Source organism: Delphinapterus leucas, chromosome 4, assembly GCF_059928025.1.
Source record: "Delphinapterus leucas isolate spDelLeu-1000000601 "Yukka" chromosome 4, BTC_Dleu_Yukka2, whole genome shotgun sequence".
Taxonomy (NCBI): domain Eukaryota; kingdom Metazoa; phylum Chordata; class Mammalia; order Artiodactyla; family Monodontidae; genus Delphinapterus; species Delphinapterus leucas.
Window position 1 is genome coordinate 19120641 of NC_143132.1, and position 17668 is coordinate 19138308.

General features: G+C 38.5%; 1 protein-coding gene across 2 annotated transcripts in view; it reads right to left on the minus strand.

Annotated features, from left to right (window-relative positions):
* JAM2 (junctional adhesion molecule 2) overlaps positions 1–17668 on the minus strand; it is a 72448-nt gene that overhangs the window by 7284 nt on the left and 47496 nt on the right. The window contains exons 4-9 of one of the 2 annotated variants that reach the window (XM_022574226.2): positions 17171–17323; positions 14005–14207; positions 10001–10100; positions 5700–5807; positions 3916–3931; positions 1141–1183 (exon numbers count right to left, since the gene is read on the minus strand). In XM_022574226.2, coding sequence (XP_022429934.1) covers positions 1141–1183; positions 3916–3931; positions 5700–5807; positions 10001–10100; positions 14005–14207; positions 17171–17323 — 623 coding nt within the window. Of the gene's footprint in view, positions 1–1140; positions 1184–3915; positions 3932–5699; positions 5808–10000; positions 10101–14004; positions 14208–17170; positions 17324–17668 lie in introns of those variants that run through there. The other variant, XM_089910366.1, reaches the window with a different exon arrangement.

Sequence of the window (17668 nt, forward strand, 5' to 3'; positions counted from 1 at the left end):
GTTGAGAAACCCTGCTCTGGGGCAGAATTCAAATTGGACACTCTTGCTCTTGGCTGATGAGGGCAACCGAGCAGAAGACAAAGAAAAAGAGCAAGGCTTTTGTTCTTCCGACTCAGTCACAAAGTGTCTTTTCCTATTTGGTCAGGTGAGATTATTTTACTCCGCACTCAAAGGAGTATTTTCTACGCAAATATAGAGTTAACATGTTGCTTGTCTGCTAATTAATGAACAACATGCTTTGGTATTGTAAACCACAAAATAAAGTGATTTCCATGATAGATTATGGAGTAGACAATTCTTTTAATTTTTGGCGGAAAAAAAGTCTATGGAACAGTATGTAGGTCTTAAAGGATAGTGTCTATCAGAGTCACTTAAGTGTTTAAAATACATGCCCCACCCAAGCTCTACTGAAAGGAAATCTAAGCAAATCCCTGCCACAGAGTACTAAGGAATTCAGGGAAGTAGCGCTCCATTTCTCAAGAAAGGGCTTAGACTTCTAAAAACATCGGGAATCTCCCTTCCCTCACTGTATTGCTGAAAAATAGTCCAGAAGGCTGAATAACCATCCAAAGAGCTACAAAATCTGAGCAATGATGGCATTTACTGCTTCAGTGTAGTGCTTACAAATGCAAAAGTACACAAGGGTCCAAGCATCTAAATTATGTTCCCTTAACCATCTGAATTAGATAATTCTTGCATCTTTTCAAGGATTTCTGAAATGTTCCTTTCTGCAAAAGCAGAGGATATTCCATATCCCTAAAATTTCCAAGTGCTTTGAATAACCACAGGAGAGTCCTGGAACCACAGATCTTCTGGAAGTGATCTGCTTGGTCAAGCTGACAAGAATCAAGGTACCTGGGTCCCAGCTTGGCCATTGTAATACTGTGAGAATGTGTGTCCTAATTTCTTCATCTATAAAATGGAGCTGATAATGCCAGATCTAATGATACTAAGGAGGCCGACTAATAATAGAAAACACAATGAGAGAAAATAATGGGATGGTAAAGCCCCACTGCTCTACAAATGCTGCCTTCCCAGACAGGGGATGGGAGCTAACATTTATTTAGCTCCTTCTAAAGACCAGCGGTAGACACTAGTACAAGGTATATTAAAAGTGAAATATGCTTTAAAAATACTCACATTTTCACTCATTGCAGTGGCTTTAGATGCAGAACTACTCTTCCTGTTTGTGGAACATAAAAGACAGCATTTACTATATTATTGCTTCCAATTCTAAAACATATCCTCTTTTAGTTAATGTTACCTCCACACATTTTCTCAACAGGAAGATGAACATTTATCTTAGTAAAAAAAGGTACAAAAGCCTCCAGAAATCCTAACTGAATTTCTTATATTTATAGACAATATTCATAGAGAAAACCATGCAACAAAATATCAATATGTGTGAAGCCCTGTGTGTCTACTTGTAGCCTAGGGCTAGATACTAACGACTTTTGCGGAATATGCAAACCAGAGACTTACTAACTTTTAACTCAACTCATTGACATTTACTATTTTGAAAGTTTAATCATTATAATCTCAAATTTCATTTTTTCCATGGAAAGAAAGTTTTATGTGGTGACTACGGTTCCAGTTACCTGTTATGGGCTGAACTGTGTCCCCACCAAACATTCACAGGTTCAAGTCCCAACCTCCCAGTACCTCAGAATGTGACCATATTTAGAGACAGGGTCTTTAAAGAGGTAATTAAATTAAAATGAAGTAATTAGGGTGGGTCCTAATCCAATATGACTGATATCCTTATAAGAACAGGAAATTCAGACATAAACAGGGATGTTTAAACATAAGATCGTGTGAAGACAGGGAGAACACCACCTTTAAGTCAAAGAAAGAGGCCTGGACTTGTAGCCTCCAGAACTATGAGAAAATAAATTTCTGTTGTTTAAGCCACCAGTTGATGGCACTTTTAAGGCAGCCCTAGCAGACTAATACAACATCCAATTCATTGTCCAACAAATTTTGAGGAGCATGGATTTGACAAACGGAAGGTGTGTCTAGGAATAAAGATATTGCCTCTCTGGGTTAATAGAGACAGTAATAGGGACTGAATAAAAGAATAACCTCCCTCACCCTAGCATTGCCAGCCTTTCTCCATATATAAGATGATGTCTCTTCTCTGTTCATAACCCTCCCTCCAGTCACTTTCCATCTTACTCAATAAAAGTGGGAATCCTCACAGTTGCCTGGAGTGCGATGGGGGATCGGCCATACCACCATCAGGCTACCCTGCTTTTCAGAACTCACTCCTGACCTGGCTACTGCTAGTCCTGTTAACTTGGACCTCATCCTGGACTTGCACTGGGATATTATGAGGCTCAGAGACCATCATTGAGGAGCAAGTCTAGGAACAGGAAATCAATGGCATCTTCTTGGTTTTCAAAAGACTTAGGAGATGACAAAGTCTCCAAAGCATGGCAGCTGAGAGTAGAGGGGAACGCCCATAGAGTCGAGGTTGGGTCTGCCATTTCCATACATACAAGGACAGGCACAAATCAACTGCAAATACACTGGAGACTCTGGTGATCTCATCCAGATCTCATGTACCAATGACTCCTAAATTTCTAACTCTAGTTAAGATGGTTCCCCAAACTCCAGATTCATATATTCAGTTACTCACTAATTATCTCTACTTGGCAGTATAATAGGCATCTCAAATATTAAAATTTCAAAGCACTCCAGACAGACCTCTCTACCTACCTCCACCACCACTCTCAAACATGCTCCTCCTGAAACCTTTCACACTTCAGTAAATGGTAACTTCATCTTTCCCAGAGCCTTGGAGCCATCTTTGATTTCTCTCTTCTTCTCACAGCCCGCATCCAATCAACCAGCAAACTGTTCAAAATATATCTGGAATCCTATCAATCACTTCTCAACATTTCTGACACCATCACTTTGGGACCAGCCGCCATTTTCTCTTGTCTAGATTAGTTAGTAGTTTCCTAACTGTTCTCCCTGCTTCCTCCACCCTCTGTCACCTTACAGTTTATTCTCAAACACAGCAGTCAGCGTGAGCTTCTAAGAATTAAATGAGATGCTACCCCTCTGTTCAAGAACCTCCAATGATGTCCCATCTTACTCAGAACCAAAGCCAAACTCCTCACAACTACCTGGAACAGACTCCATGTAATCTGGCCCCCACTACACTATGTGTTCACTCATCTCCTCCCTGCATTGTTCTCACTCTGCTCCAACCACACGGGTCCCCTTGTTGTTCCTCAGATACTCCAGGCACGCCTAGCTTCGAGATCTTTCCCTTTGTTCTCTCCCCTCTGCTTATCTGCATATCTCACTCCCTCAGACGTCCCCTCATCAGTGAGGCCCTCTCTAACCACCTATTTACAAGGGCAATCTCCACTCCTCCCCTGTGCATTCTCTGTTCTCTTACCTGCTTTATCTTTCTCTGTAATACTTATCACAATCTGACATACTGTTGCGCTCATGTAATTGTTTACTTTCTGCCTTACTCTACTAGAATGCAAGCTCCATGGGGCAGAGGAGTTTTTTGGTCTATTTTATTCACTGCTCTGTTATCAGTCCCTAGAACAGGGTTGGACATATATTTGGTATTCAATGAAATGTAAAATGACTTTTAGGGAAAAATTTATTTGAACATTTTAAATTTAGAAAAACACAGAAAAAGTTTTTCAAGTAGTACTATGGAAATGCCTACAAAGTCAAATTAGTGACTATATTTCTTCTCTAGGTAACTAAACATCGTTGACAAGTTGGCATGAGGCACGAGGTGGGATGTGTTCCTTGATGAATTCGAGTCACCGCCCATAGCATTAAACCCACACAAACAACCCAACTTCCCACTTTTGACTTTAAACGGATGATGAACAAAAAAGTAGTTGATATGGGGGAAGGCATGCATTAAGAAAGTATACTTACTGGAAGGAGGTTTCTTCTACAAAAGAACAAGTATATATCATTAATGCAAGAATTAATAGGGTATGATACAGAGTCATATAAAAATGAGTTTGAGCTTAATTCCTTTTTCTCAGTTTTGATTCTCACTTGCTGACATTGTATACCTCCTAAATCAAACGTTGGCAAACTTTTTCTGTAAAGGTCCACATGGCAAATATTTTAGGCTTTGTGGGCAAAGAGGTAAAATCGAGGATATTAAGTAAGTACTTACATAACAAAAGAGAAAACAAATTTTCAAAAATTTTTATCAATGAATTAAAAATATAATAATAATAATCAAAGTCTTGTAATACAGGTCTACTAATTAGAAGAATGGAATTCTTTGGAGGGATAACATTTCTCTTATTTGGGGGTTCAATGTTAGGGTTCCCTATTATCAAATAGACTGCAATGTTTATATGTAAAAACCATTCTTAGCTCGTGGGCCATAGAAAATCAAGTGGCAGACCAGATTTGGTCCATGGGTCATAGTTTGCCAGCCCCTGTCTGAAATGCAAGTTCAAGAAAATGGTTCTCTTAGATAGATTTTCTGCTAGATGAAAACGGGAGTAACATTCTTAGCTAATGAACTAATAATATTCACGTAAAATCTTTAATTAATTCAGCATTTTAAGAAAAACCGTTTACCAAGTCTTTAATAAAAACACTCAGACAGGTATTCTTTGCAGGTAGAGAGAAAAGACAAGAATTTTGAATGAGCAACCTTATCTGTCTGTACTTCCACTGTTGACCAGCAGGGGGACTCAGCCGGATTACATTACACTGGACTGGATAGGAGCACCACACAACAGCTACTATTCATTCACAGAGCAGTTATTCTTAATTATAGGGAATATCCTTGAAACCACATTCATGGAAACATTTTACAATACCTATTTATAGGTATTATTAGAAACCCCCTTTACATTTAAGTTTTATTTTGGTATAAGATATTTTTTAAACATAAATTTCAAAATTAATGTTCACTATAAAAAGAGCAGGTCTAAAATTTGTTCATGCTATAAATGTATTATCCTTAAAAATTCTACTTTATACACTATTTTTAGTGGACTTGATGGAGTTGTGCAACTTTGAAGGTCTCAGATAATTTTAAAGACTGGAAGTAAAGAAATGCATTAAGAGAATAAAACATTTAAAAATCTCATCCATTTACATCAAACCTATTGTATCACCAAACGCGAGTTCCAACAGACCTAAACTTGAAGAATTAAAAACCTCAGAAGCAACTATAATACAATAGGTTTCTAGTTTTTAATTGAACAATTGTCTTCTAAATATAGTTGTGCTAAATTTGACATTCAACATTCCACTGTTCTATACTGATAAAACATTTCACAGATTTATTCCAATGAAATTTCTTATCATAAAACTAGAAATTAATTTTCATCTTGAGATATACGATCCCTTACTTAAAATAAAAGGATCTTAAATACATGTACATGTGCTATAAATATCCATCCACATTGCACATCTCTCGGTATTGCTGCGCTATGCCCCTCCCCAGTGCCTCTCACAAATTCTGTGATGATTCCTGGAATGTTGCGATGAGACACCTCTGCCTTTCCTCCCTATATTCGCCGGGGTGCTTCATGACTCACCTTCATGTCATCTTGGACATTTTCTACTGCAGAAAAATTAACGAAAAATATTCTCCAGAGTCTGTTAGAACATCTTAGGAGAAACAGTGTCTCAGAAGAAAACTATATCCACAGGAAGTTGTCTGGCAAAGAGTGAAATTCACTTACTTGAAAAGTAGCCTTTCCTCTGAGCATAGCACACGCCAAGGCCACAGACAGAAATCACTAAGGCCACAACTACTACAGCTGCTATTATGCCACTTACGTTGAGATCATCTGGAATGCAAAATAAACCATGCATGAATTCATGTCAAAAAGATGGACCGATGTAGTTATTAAATTGAAAAAGCTCAAAAAACTCCCCTCGGACTTCCCTGGTGGCGCAGTGGTTAAGAATCCGCCTACCAGTGCGGGGGACACAGGTTCGAGCCCTGGTCCGGGAAGATCCCACATGCCACGGAGCAACTAAGCCACAACTACTAAGCCCACGTGCCACAACTACTGAAGCCCGCGCGCCTAGAGCCCGTGCTCCACAACAAGAGAAGCCACTGCAATGAGAAGCCTGCACACTGCATTGAAGAGTAGCTTCTGCTCGCCGCAACTAGAGAAAGCCCGCACGCAGCAACGAAGACCCAACACAGCCAAAAATAAATTAATTAATTAAAACAAAACAAATAAAAGCTCCCCTCTGTAGCTATACCATAAATACAGATAGTTTCATGCTTTTTAAGCCTGTTCCACTAACTCACTTCCACGGATATGGTTCAAAATTGATTGAAAATATTAACAGAGCTAAGTCTTGCAAGAATCTTAAATTTTAAAAAGTTCTATGATCCAGAAATAAAATGTATGGTATTCTCTTGCATGCATTTGGAGATGCAATAATCCATATAATTAAATATCAGATTGGAAGTGAGCTTTGAAATTCAGTGAGTTCAAGTATTCTACTACAACACTCCCCTCAAATTTTCCTTAAAATTCCTCTACATCGTCATCTGGGTCAATTTCACAAATACGGAAAATTCATTCAGCCCCAAAGAAAGCCCATGCCACTGTTGTTCTATAAAACTAAGTATCAGAAACATCTTCTTTCTTGAATTTATATGGGCTTGTGCGTGGGTGTGTGTACATACGCACACATAACACACCCACATACATATATGCCATTAAACTGTTATCCCATTAAGTTAAAAATGAATTAAACTTCCCCAGGCTTTTTCCTGTTACTACTAAGTCATCTTTCCTCTAACCCAATATAACTGCATTTTTTGGACCTAACTTTGAAAAATCACTACCATGTTACCAACTTGTGAGGTTTTTCCAGTTACTGATTCTGTTGCCGAAGAATTAGATTATTAACCTTCTGAGGTTAATATTTCTGCAACTGGGAACTGCATCAAAAATACAGTCAAGTCATTAATAAAATGATAAACATGACTTTGGGAAAGAACTATTTAACAGGCTATTAGATATATCTTCATATAACAAAATTTACTAGCATGCTCTAGGTGAGGGATCCAACCATGTGTGAATCCATCTACACATTCAATTTGGGTCACATCTTTCCATCTTGTCCATGAGGATTTCATGAGCCATACTCTTCTGTCATTTAGACACTTCTTATGTATTGATTAATATGCAAATTCCTACACTTTTTAAAGGAACAAAGGGTTCTTTTTTTAAAAGCAAGTATTAATTAACATATGGTTAAATAACTTGGAGAAAATATTAGGTACCAGTTTCTCACTAGTAATTTTAGATATTTTAAAGCAGTGCGCATTTTGGGAATGATTTTTTAGGAAATATTATTTGAATGAGTCTGCTTATCGTAAAATTTCCTGGTCTTAATTTTTTTTCTTAATGCCAAGTGTTATTAATTTTTCCAGATGCCTCTGAAATACTAACTGATTTTTTTTTAAAAAAAGGAAACTGGGTCAATCTTTTGAAAGGCTGAGTAATTTGACTAGAGTAGGAAACCTTAATTATTGCTTGATATAAACTCGGTTCATATTTGCTTGGGTATTGGGAGGTGGAGATTCATCTATTTATGCACTTGGACAAAAAATAGCAGAGAGGAAAAAAAGAACTACATAATAATCATAATCTAAGGCAAAATTAAATTAATAACTAAATAAAACTCCTGAGAACCAAACTGCCTACAATTTTCTTTGTAATAGTCAATGATTTGACACCTACAAAGGGTTTAACCTAAGGGCTATAATCACCCTTAGATTGAAATTTTCATTGACAAAAAACTGTCCTGTAGTTTGTCAATGAATCTGACATCCATGAAGTATTCAAGCTAAAGGCAAATTCTAAACAAAAAAAACTGTCTTATCCAGTAAGTACTAAGTCGTGGTATAAATGTTATTTTATTTTCTTCAAAAAAATAGAAGATATAAGACTTGTAAGTTAGAGGTAAGTTGTGTTCATCCCATTTGTAATTACTGTGAGATTCTGAGCAAGTAATATACCCGCCTTATTATGCCTCACTAAAGAGAAAATGTAATAACACGTATGAAAATACTTTTTTCTTTCTTAATAAAAAAGCCACAATAAAAGGAGGGTATCATTATTCTAAAATAAAAGGAAAGGAACCAAATGCTAAGTGTGAGCAGAATTTTCTGGAGTTGTACAATAAAGCAGCCTGGGAATAATCAGCAAACCCATGATTTACTTTCTTTCTGTACCTCAGAAAGGATTTATTTAGAACAGTAAACAGATCTGGTTTTGGTTACAAGTTGTTGGTGATACTTCACAAAGAAAACTGGAAATGAGACTTCATGAATTATGTGTTTCCAAAGATCTGAATTCCAAACCAAGGATGTAAAACATCGAGGATCAATGGATGAGCTTTAAACAAAGCAATTCTAACTTTTAAGTCAACTTATACCAGAAAGAATAGGTATGTGGAAATCATGTTCAAATTAAAGTGATACTACTACCAAAACACAGAAATCTAAAGTTTGTTATGTATTTATTCACTGCATGCTAGGAAAAATTTAACTAGTATGTCAAAACCATGACTTCACCTATATTATTTAAGATAAAAGTAAATTAGGCACTGAAATTAAACATGATCATTAAAAGAAAAAATAAAATGTGATAGTGAATTTTCTAATAACTCCGGCATTGAGAGGGATATTTTCTGATAATTTAAGCAAATGCTTATGTTTGACTTTAAATGTCAACACTTGAGTGGGTCGGGTAGATAATATGTGTCCCCGAATTTTTTAAAAAACCCTGAAATTCAAACTTACTTGTGGAAATTAGAGTATACTATTGAATATCTTATACTTTAAGATATCCTGAAGTCTAATAAGATTATATTTTCTTTAAAATATCATGCTAAGAGTTAACTGTACACAGACAATATAAATTACTGCCCACGTATCTGCACAGCTCAAGACGCGCTGAAAAAATGAATTTCTGACCCCACAAAGCTGAGGACAAGCTCCTGAAACCTAGGGTGCAGCCCCCTCCAGAGTGACCTTTAATCCTTTGGGTGCCATCTCCAGCTCATCCCTCTCTATTACACAACCATTTTCAAAACACGGCTTTCATACAAGAACGAGTTTAACCAAATTGTTAAAAGTAAAATGAAAAACAATGTTTGCTCTGAAACTCATGTAATCTGAAAAGATAATTGAGCCTGAATTTTACTCGACTCTAAGACACTTATTTTGTGAATATAATATATGGCAGCTATGTTTTATAGCAAACTAGATCCATAACTATATTCAACATGTCTTGGGAGTTCCCTGGTGGCCTAGGACTCGGCGCTTTCACTACTGTGGCCCGGGTTCAGCTCCTGGTTGGGGAATTGAGATCCTGCAAGCCGCGCAGCATGGCCAAAAAAAAAAAAAGTCTTTTTGGACAGTCTACTCTGCAATAAGTATAAACATACTATTTCAGGGGTTTGAAACAAATTACCAACAATTAAAATAGCAAGTACCTATATAGTGCTCAAAATACACCAGTGCCATTCTAACACTTTTGAATATTAATTATTTTAATCTTCCTAACAACTCTATGAGGACAGTGTATTATAACTTCAATTTTGGGGAGACTGAGGCACGGAGGTTAATTAACTTGCCGAAGAGCCCGTAGTTAATAAGTGGCAGAGCTGGAATTCGAACCCCCATTCTGAATTCTTGACTCTGAGCAACTTACAGGACTCTTAGCTTTTGTTTCAAAGAGGATTGCTCAGATGAGCATATTTTAAAATTAATTATTGGAAAAAATCAAAAATCTATAAAATACAATGTTAAATATTCCTGTCTTGCTTGGAAGCTGGATTAAAACAGCATCTTTGCTTTTTGTAATATTATGTCAAACTGATTTTAAACATTCCCTTCCATTTATACTTCAAATCACTCAGATCTTACTTACTCCTTGCTCCTTCCACCCCCAAATATTTGCACATACTAATTTTAAACCATTTGTTCCTCCCAATATTTCGTGCTTACCTACTTGCATTCGTTTCCCAGGACACCTGCGATGTCCAACAGAATTACGGGCTTCACAGGAATATTCTCCACTGTCCAGTTTTGAAACAGTATTAAATTGCTATTTGTAGAAGAAAAAAATACATATTTACTTAAGCAATAAATCTATCAGTAGACTCCCAAAAGAACTGTGTTCCTTAAATTTATCATTAAGTCGGTCTTTCCTTTTCAGTGACTTAGGACTTTATAAATTTTTAAAAAAATTTTATTTTATTTTTGGCTGCAGTGGGTCTTCGTTACTGCACGCAGGCTTTCTCTAGTTGAGGCAAGCGGGAGCTACTCTTCTCTGCAGCGCGCAGGCTTCTCATTGCGGTGGCTTCTCTTGTTGCGGAGCATGGGCTCTAGTCGAGTGGGCTCAGTAGCTGTGGCTCGCGGGCTCTAGAGCGCAGGCTCACTAGTTGTGATGCACGGGCTTCATTGCTCTGCGGCACGTGGGATCTTCCCGGACCAGGGATCAAACCCGTGACCCCTGAACTGGCAGGCAGATTCCCAACCACTGTGCCACAGGGAAGTCCCTAGGACTTTATATATTTACAGTGAATTCAGAAATCTGCCATGTCTTCAAGGAGTAATTAGCTAGGCCTCTGTTTAATTTGACAGAGAAAGACTTAAATATATACAGGAAGTGTCTTTTTTAGTGTGTGATACTGAAAAAGTAGTACAGTTAGGAAGACAGTGGGCACTTTAAAAAGTTTACAGCACATGGTGGTATTAAGTATTGTAGGTAGTTCTAAGTCCTAGGAAACACCATTTATAAATAAAGGCCTCCTTGGCCTTAAAGTCAGTTTTCTAAGTCACAGTGAGTTCACTGCAGCAGCAAACAATGAACACTTCCTCTAAAGAGCCAGAGTTACTACCAGTAAGTAGCATAGGGCCTAGGAAAGTCTTGATGTCATTTATAGGATTACAACTTCTATCAGTTGTAGAATTTGTGGAAATTATGAAAAGATAAAGTCCAACCAACCCTTGTTCTGTCTACTCTGTGCCAAAGCAACTGAAAGGCAAGACTTTGATGTAACAGGCTTCATAGTAGTTTAGCACCTCGGAGAGTTTCAGGAAGGAAGGAAGGAAAGAGGGAAGGAAGGAAGGAAAGAAAGAAGGAAGGGAGGCAGGCGGGTAGACAGGAGGAAAGAAACAATGGGTAGATAGATGGATAGAAGGAGAGAAGTTGGTTAGGTAGTTAGTAGGAGGGAAGGAATTCAGTGTGTTCTGGACACCTTCAAGAATCCTGCCAGGACCTAAGGAGGGTGAGAGGGGTGCTCAGACCCATTCTTTCAGTATCCTCCTGTCACACCCTCAGTACCACAGTGGTCACTGCTGACTGCATCCAAGAGGGGCCATGAACCTCTAAGGAGCACTTCCTTATTGTCTTGTATCCTCATGTAATATATGTGCCTAAAAACAGCCAGGGTTTTGATCTATTTAAGGCCTTTTCCTCTCTTTTCCCTACCCACTACCCATATACCTCTTCTTTCTGTATCCTTCAACATGGTGCAATAGAAAGCAGTCCCTTGTGTATTCTCACTTTATGGAATCGTCAGTCCCAAGAGCCAGACTCCTTTAAAGATATTCACCATGAACTCAAAGCCAAGGTTATGTATAAACAAAAGTTAGACTAAAACCGAAAATGATCTTCCAGGATATTATAACTGGTGATTAAAAGGAAGCCGCTGTCTTCCATACACTGGAGTCTTTGTTTTGCTCATTTTTCAGAAAATAACCCACGCTGGTTCTGCCCTGGTGCACCCCTTTGACATCACAGATATTTCAAGGGTTGAGCTGAGGAAAGTGAATCTATATCTTTTCAGACTTGGCTTGGGGCTTTTCATCACCTGCTCTGAGAAAACACAAATTTGAAAAGTAAATATAACCAAGTGTGACAGCAGGTTTTCTACCCAATTTCTCAGTGTAAAATCACTTGGACCTGCTGACTGAGCCTGCTGACGCTGAAAGGGCCAGAGCATCCCTTCCTTAGGGAGTAGCCACATCAATCCACCGATATGTTTATCTTTCAGTCACTTTATCAATATGCTTTATTACTTACCAGAGGATCTAGTTTTTAAATGTTATCATGCACTTGTAGATTGAAGGGATGAAAGGAAATATTATGCCTCCTCTAAAAATTTATTAAAATTTTTATTACCATGCCTTTAAGATTCTTTTGATAATGGTTGTGATAGTGACTCTGCCTTGCTGGAAATGCAGCATTTTTAAACTGACATATTACTTTGAATTAAAAAAAAAAAGCTTCAAATTTAATTGTCTTTTTTTTACCCCCACCTCTACCCTAAAAAGTCAGAGTCAAAAACAGTAAAAATACTTTTATTTGTAAATGTCATTAACTTTAAAGATCTTATTTACAGATTTCCAACAGGATTCCTTAGAAAGGCTTTTCAATTGATCAGACAATCTGGACTAGATCTAAAGTAATAGATACTCAAGTCACAAAGTCAATTGTTGACGAGCTAGTCATGGAAGAGTTTAATGACACAGACATCCTATCATAGGTTGGCAAGAGTCACTATTCTCACACGGCTGGTACTGAGGTCAGGGCATCCCCAAGAGAGTTTTCTATTTGAAAAATTTTTTTTATTAAAGTATAGTTGATTTACAATGTTGTGTTTGTTTCTGCTGTTGTTATACATACATGTATATCTCTATTCTTTTTCAGAATCTTTTCCCTTATGGTTGATTACAAGATATTGAATATAGTTCCCTGCACTATACAGTAGGACCTTCTTGTTTACCTTTTTTAAAAAATATTTATTTATTTATTAATTTTTGGCTGCGTTGGGTCTTCATTGCTACGCGCAGGCTTTCTCTGGTTGCGGCGAGCGGGGGCTACTCTTCGGTTGTGGTGCGCGGGCTTCTCATTGTGGTGGCTTCTCTTGCTGTGGAGCACTGGCTCTAGGCATGCAGGCTTCAGTAGTTGCGGCACGTGGGCTTCAGTAGTTGTGGCTTGAGGGGTCTAGAGTACAGGCTCAGTAGTTGCGGTGCATGGGCTTAGTTGCTCTGCAGCATGTGGGATCTTCCTGGACCAGGGCTCGAACCCGTGTCTCTTGCACTGGCAAACGGATTCTTACCCACTGCGCCACCAGGGAAGCCCTGTATCACATTTTAGATTCCACAGATAAGTGATGTCATATGATATTTGTCTTTCTCTGTCTGACTTACTTCACTTATTATGATGATCTCTAGGTCCATCCATGTTGCTGCAAATGGCATTATTTCATTCTTTTATATATAAATATAAAAGAATGAAATATATGCGATATATATGTGTGTGTGTATATATATGTGTGTATGTATGTATGTGTGTGTATATATATATATATATATATATATATATATATATATATATACAGCACATCTTTTTTATCCTTTCATCTGTCAATGGACATTTCGGTTGCTTCTATGTCTTGGTTATTGTAAACAGTGCTACTATGAACACTGAGGTGCATGTATCTTTTCAAATTAGTTTTCTCTGGATATATGCCCAGGAGTGGGACTGCAGGATCATATGGTAGTTCTATTTTTAGTTTTCTAAGGAACCTCCATACTGTTTTCCATAGTGGCTGCATCAGTTTACATTCCCACCAACAGTGTAGGAGGGTCCCCTTCCCAAGGGAGTTTTCATGCATTTCCCTGGTATTATAAATACGAGACTGCACCTAGTACCTTTCCAGGCCTGATCCATCATCAGGACTCCATCTTGGCCTGCGTCAGGCCCCTGGTGCAGACCTTTTTGTGTCCAGCTCCCTAGTTCTCTGTTTTGTCTTCTCCTCTCCTGTGGCAGCCTTTTCCATCACTTCTCTGTATGAGTGCCGCCATCTTTCCTGCTATCCTTTCCTCTCTCTACTTAACGAGCAATGGTATCAGCCCTCTACTCTCCATTATTTTAGTTCTAATATTTTTTTTTTCCAAATGCAAGACAGTTATTAGGCCAATGCTTGAAATGACCTTACCAGAGTTCCAGATTTCGTATTCATTGTGTATGAGCTGTTGGCACTTGGGGAGCCAAGTTTTGGATTCTCTAGCAAACGGATGCCATCCTTAAACCACGTGTATTCAGGAGCCGGGTTGCCTTCTTTGTCTTGACATCGCAACTCCACCACAGTTCCACGCAGTGCAGAACTGGGTACTTCACATGATGGAACTGCCGGAGCCACTGGAGGATGGAAGTCAAATAGCATTGGTTATTTACAAGCTAAATGAGGATTTTAACAGCCAGCTAAAGATGGATTTATTGGACACCTGTGACAGAGACTGGCTACTTGTTCAAGAGACCCACTTCCTTTCCTCACAGGCACACAGCTAGACCACATTTGTCAGCCCCCTTGTAGCCGGATGGGACCACATGCATGAGTTCTGACCAATGGAATCTGGGGAAAAGTCATATATGCTATTCCCATGCCTGATCCATAAAAGCTTCCTGTATGATTCTCCATCTATTCCCTCCCCCTACCCCTCCCACTACCAAGGAGGTGTCAATACCCATGGTGACCTCAGAAAGCTATGTATCAAAGATGTCATGCTTACATTAGCTTGGATCCCTACTGATTTCATTAAGTAGGGCAATATAGTTCCACCACTGCTATCTCTGTCTCCAATTATTTAGACTTTATTTACATAAGAAAGAAACTTCTATTACGTAAGCCACTCACTGAGAGTTCAGGGCTTACCTGTTACACTTGCAAACACTACATTGGCTACTACAACAGCTATTCTTTTCTAGATAAACAATCTCTACTTCTCCCCTCATCAATGATTTTCATGTATTATTATCAACTATATTCAAACAAAGTCAAACCTGAGTATATTTTCAGGATCAGTACTCAAACTAAAATCCCATTCAGGCCAAGACAGAGAATACCTGAATTAAGGTTATTCTGGTCCCAGAGATTTGTAAAGTAAACCAGACTTTACTTAAATCCAGGAAAACCCAGAATTGTCTGTGTAGGCAGAGTTCTAACACGGTCCCCCAAATTCCCTGGCCCTGGTGTATGTACACGTTCTCTCAGTTATTTAATCAAACACAAATGTAGGTACTACTCTGAAGGGATTTTAGAGATGTAATTAAGGTCCCAAATCTCTTGTCTTTAAGGTAGGGGAGATTATTTAGATGGGTCTGCCCTAATGACATGACCTCTTTTTTTTTTTAAAATATTTTATTTATTTATTTATTTAGGCTGCACCGGGTCTTGTGGCATGCAGGATCTTCGTTGTGGCCTGCAGACTTCTTAGTTGCGGGCATGCATGCGGAATCTAGTTCCCCGACCAGGGATCAAACCCATGTCCCCTGCATTGGAAGCGTCGAGTCTTACCCACTGGATCACCAGGGAAGTCCCCACATGACCTCTTTAAAAGTAGTTTTCTCTGGCTGGTCACAGAAGGGAAATTCAGAGATTCAAAACACAAGAAGGATTCAACATGCTTTTGTTGGGTTGTAGATAGAGAGGCCCCATGGCAAGGAATGTGGTGGCTCTGGGAACTGAGCGTGGCCTCCAGCTGATAGCCAGCATGGAAAGGGGACCTCAGTTCTACAACCGTAAGGAACTGAAATCTGCCAACAAGAATAAATGAGCTTGACGGCAGATTTGCTTCCAGAGCCTCCAGTCAATAATTGAGCCCAGCTGACTCCTCGATCTCAGCCTTGTGATATCCTGGGCAGAGAACCCAGCCACATTGTGCTGAGCTTCTGATCTACAGAACTGTGAGCTAATAAACGGGTGGTTGTTTTAAGCTAAGTTTGTGATCATTTGGTATGTAGCAGAAGACTAATACACCAGCTGAATCTCCTGCAAGGTTTTCTGAATGAAATTTCTTCTATAACAGTAAGTACATCATTAGAATTTTAGAAAGAGCCTGGACTATGTAGAAAAAGGAAGAGGAGTTGTTTTATTCTCTTTGCTTAGTAGTTTATAGTAACATCTATGGAGAACTGATCATTTCCTCCACCAGTTGTCATCATGGGCAGTTACTATCTATCAGTGAGTCTTAGAGTAACTAAATATATTGGCTTTGAAGTTAACCCCATCTGGATCCAAATCCTGGCCCAGATACTTACTAGCTCTGCAGCCTTAGGAAAATCACTTAGCATCTATCTCCTCATCTGTAAAAATCAGGTTGTCAGTGAAGATTAAGTAAATTACACACGTGAAAGAGCCTAATGCATACTAGCTGCATAATAAATGCTAATTTCCTTTCTTTACCAAAATAACTTCTATACTTCCCCAGCCTACATTTTAAAAAAAATTATTTTATTGAAGTATAGTTGATTTATAATGTTGTGTTAATTTCTGCTGTACAGCAAAGTGATTCAGTTATACATATATATATATTGGTTTTCATATTCTTTTCCATTATGGTTTTATCACAGGATATTGAATATAGCTCCCTGTGCTATACAGTAGGACTTTGTTGTTTATTCATTCTATATATATAGTAGCTTGCATCTGCTAATTCCAATACTTTTTTTGTTTTATTGCTTTTCTATCATCTCATTTGAGACTTTTTTTTTTTTTTTTTTTTTGCAGTACGCGGGCCTCTCACTGCTGTGGCCCCTCCTGTTGCGGAGCACAGGCTCCGGACGCGCAGGCTCAGCGGCCATGGCTCACGGGCCCAGCTGCTCCGTGGCATGTGGGATCCTCCCGGACCGGGGCACGAACCCGTTTCCCCTGCATCAGCAGGCGGACTCTCAACCACTGCATCACCAGGGAAGCCCAGAGACTATTTTATATGGTAAGAGAATTACTACCTATGCTGAAAATGATTGAAAAATAAACTCTTGATAAAGCAGAAACTAACACACCATTGTAAAGCAATTATACTCCAATAAAGATGTTAAAAAATAAACTCTTGGGGAAAATGCTTCTATGTACAGTGGAGGACCATTAAGGTTTACCTGAATCTTAATTGAAAAGAGATTTTGTCATAATAAGTTAGTAACAGTAACATTTAAGCAGCCAACGAGGTGAAAAGGAGTAATAGCCAAGATTTTGCAGGAACGGCGGTGCTGGTGGTCCACCTTTAAAAGTTCACTCGCTGGGGCCCTGAGTTGCCTCATTGCTCCAGGGTTGGATGATGGGGATGAGGGTGGGAACAGTAATCACACAGATACAAGCACATCACCTAATACTTCTAGAGTGAGTGTATCCTCTTCCAGGTTTTGACCTTGTTCAGATGGGGCACTAACTTCACAACGATATTTCCCGGCATCATTTCTCGTAACATTTTTGATCCGTATGCTGAAATCTATCATCTCAGCTCGATCTTTAAAATCTCCTTTTAGAAAAAGAGGACAATGATGTTAATAATGATATAATAACTTTCTATATACTACCTTTCTCTAGTCACTTCATTCAGTAACCACTGCATTTATTTTCCTATTAATAAACTCAATTTAAAAATTTTAAGATTGTATATGAGTGCTGCTCTTTCAAACTTCTATTTCTTTTTTAGAACGTCATACTGTTCACAAAAGAACACTCAGTTCCGTATTCCCATATTTCATTTGAAAGAATTCAACCCTCATTCCTGCCTCATCCCCTTTCTAGTACGCTAGAATAAATAGATTCACATCTTCAAAAGATACTGGAGAGCCTAGTTTAACTAGCTGGAACAGTAACT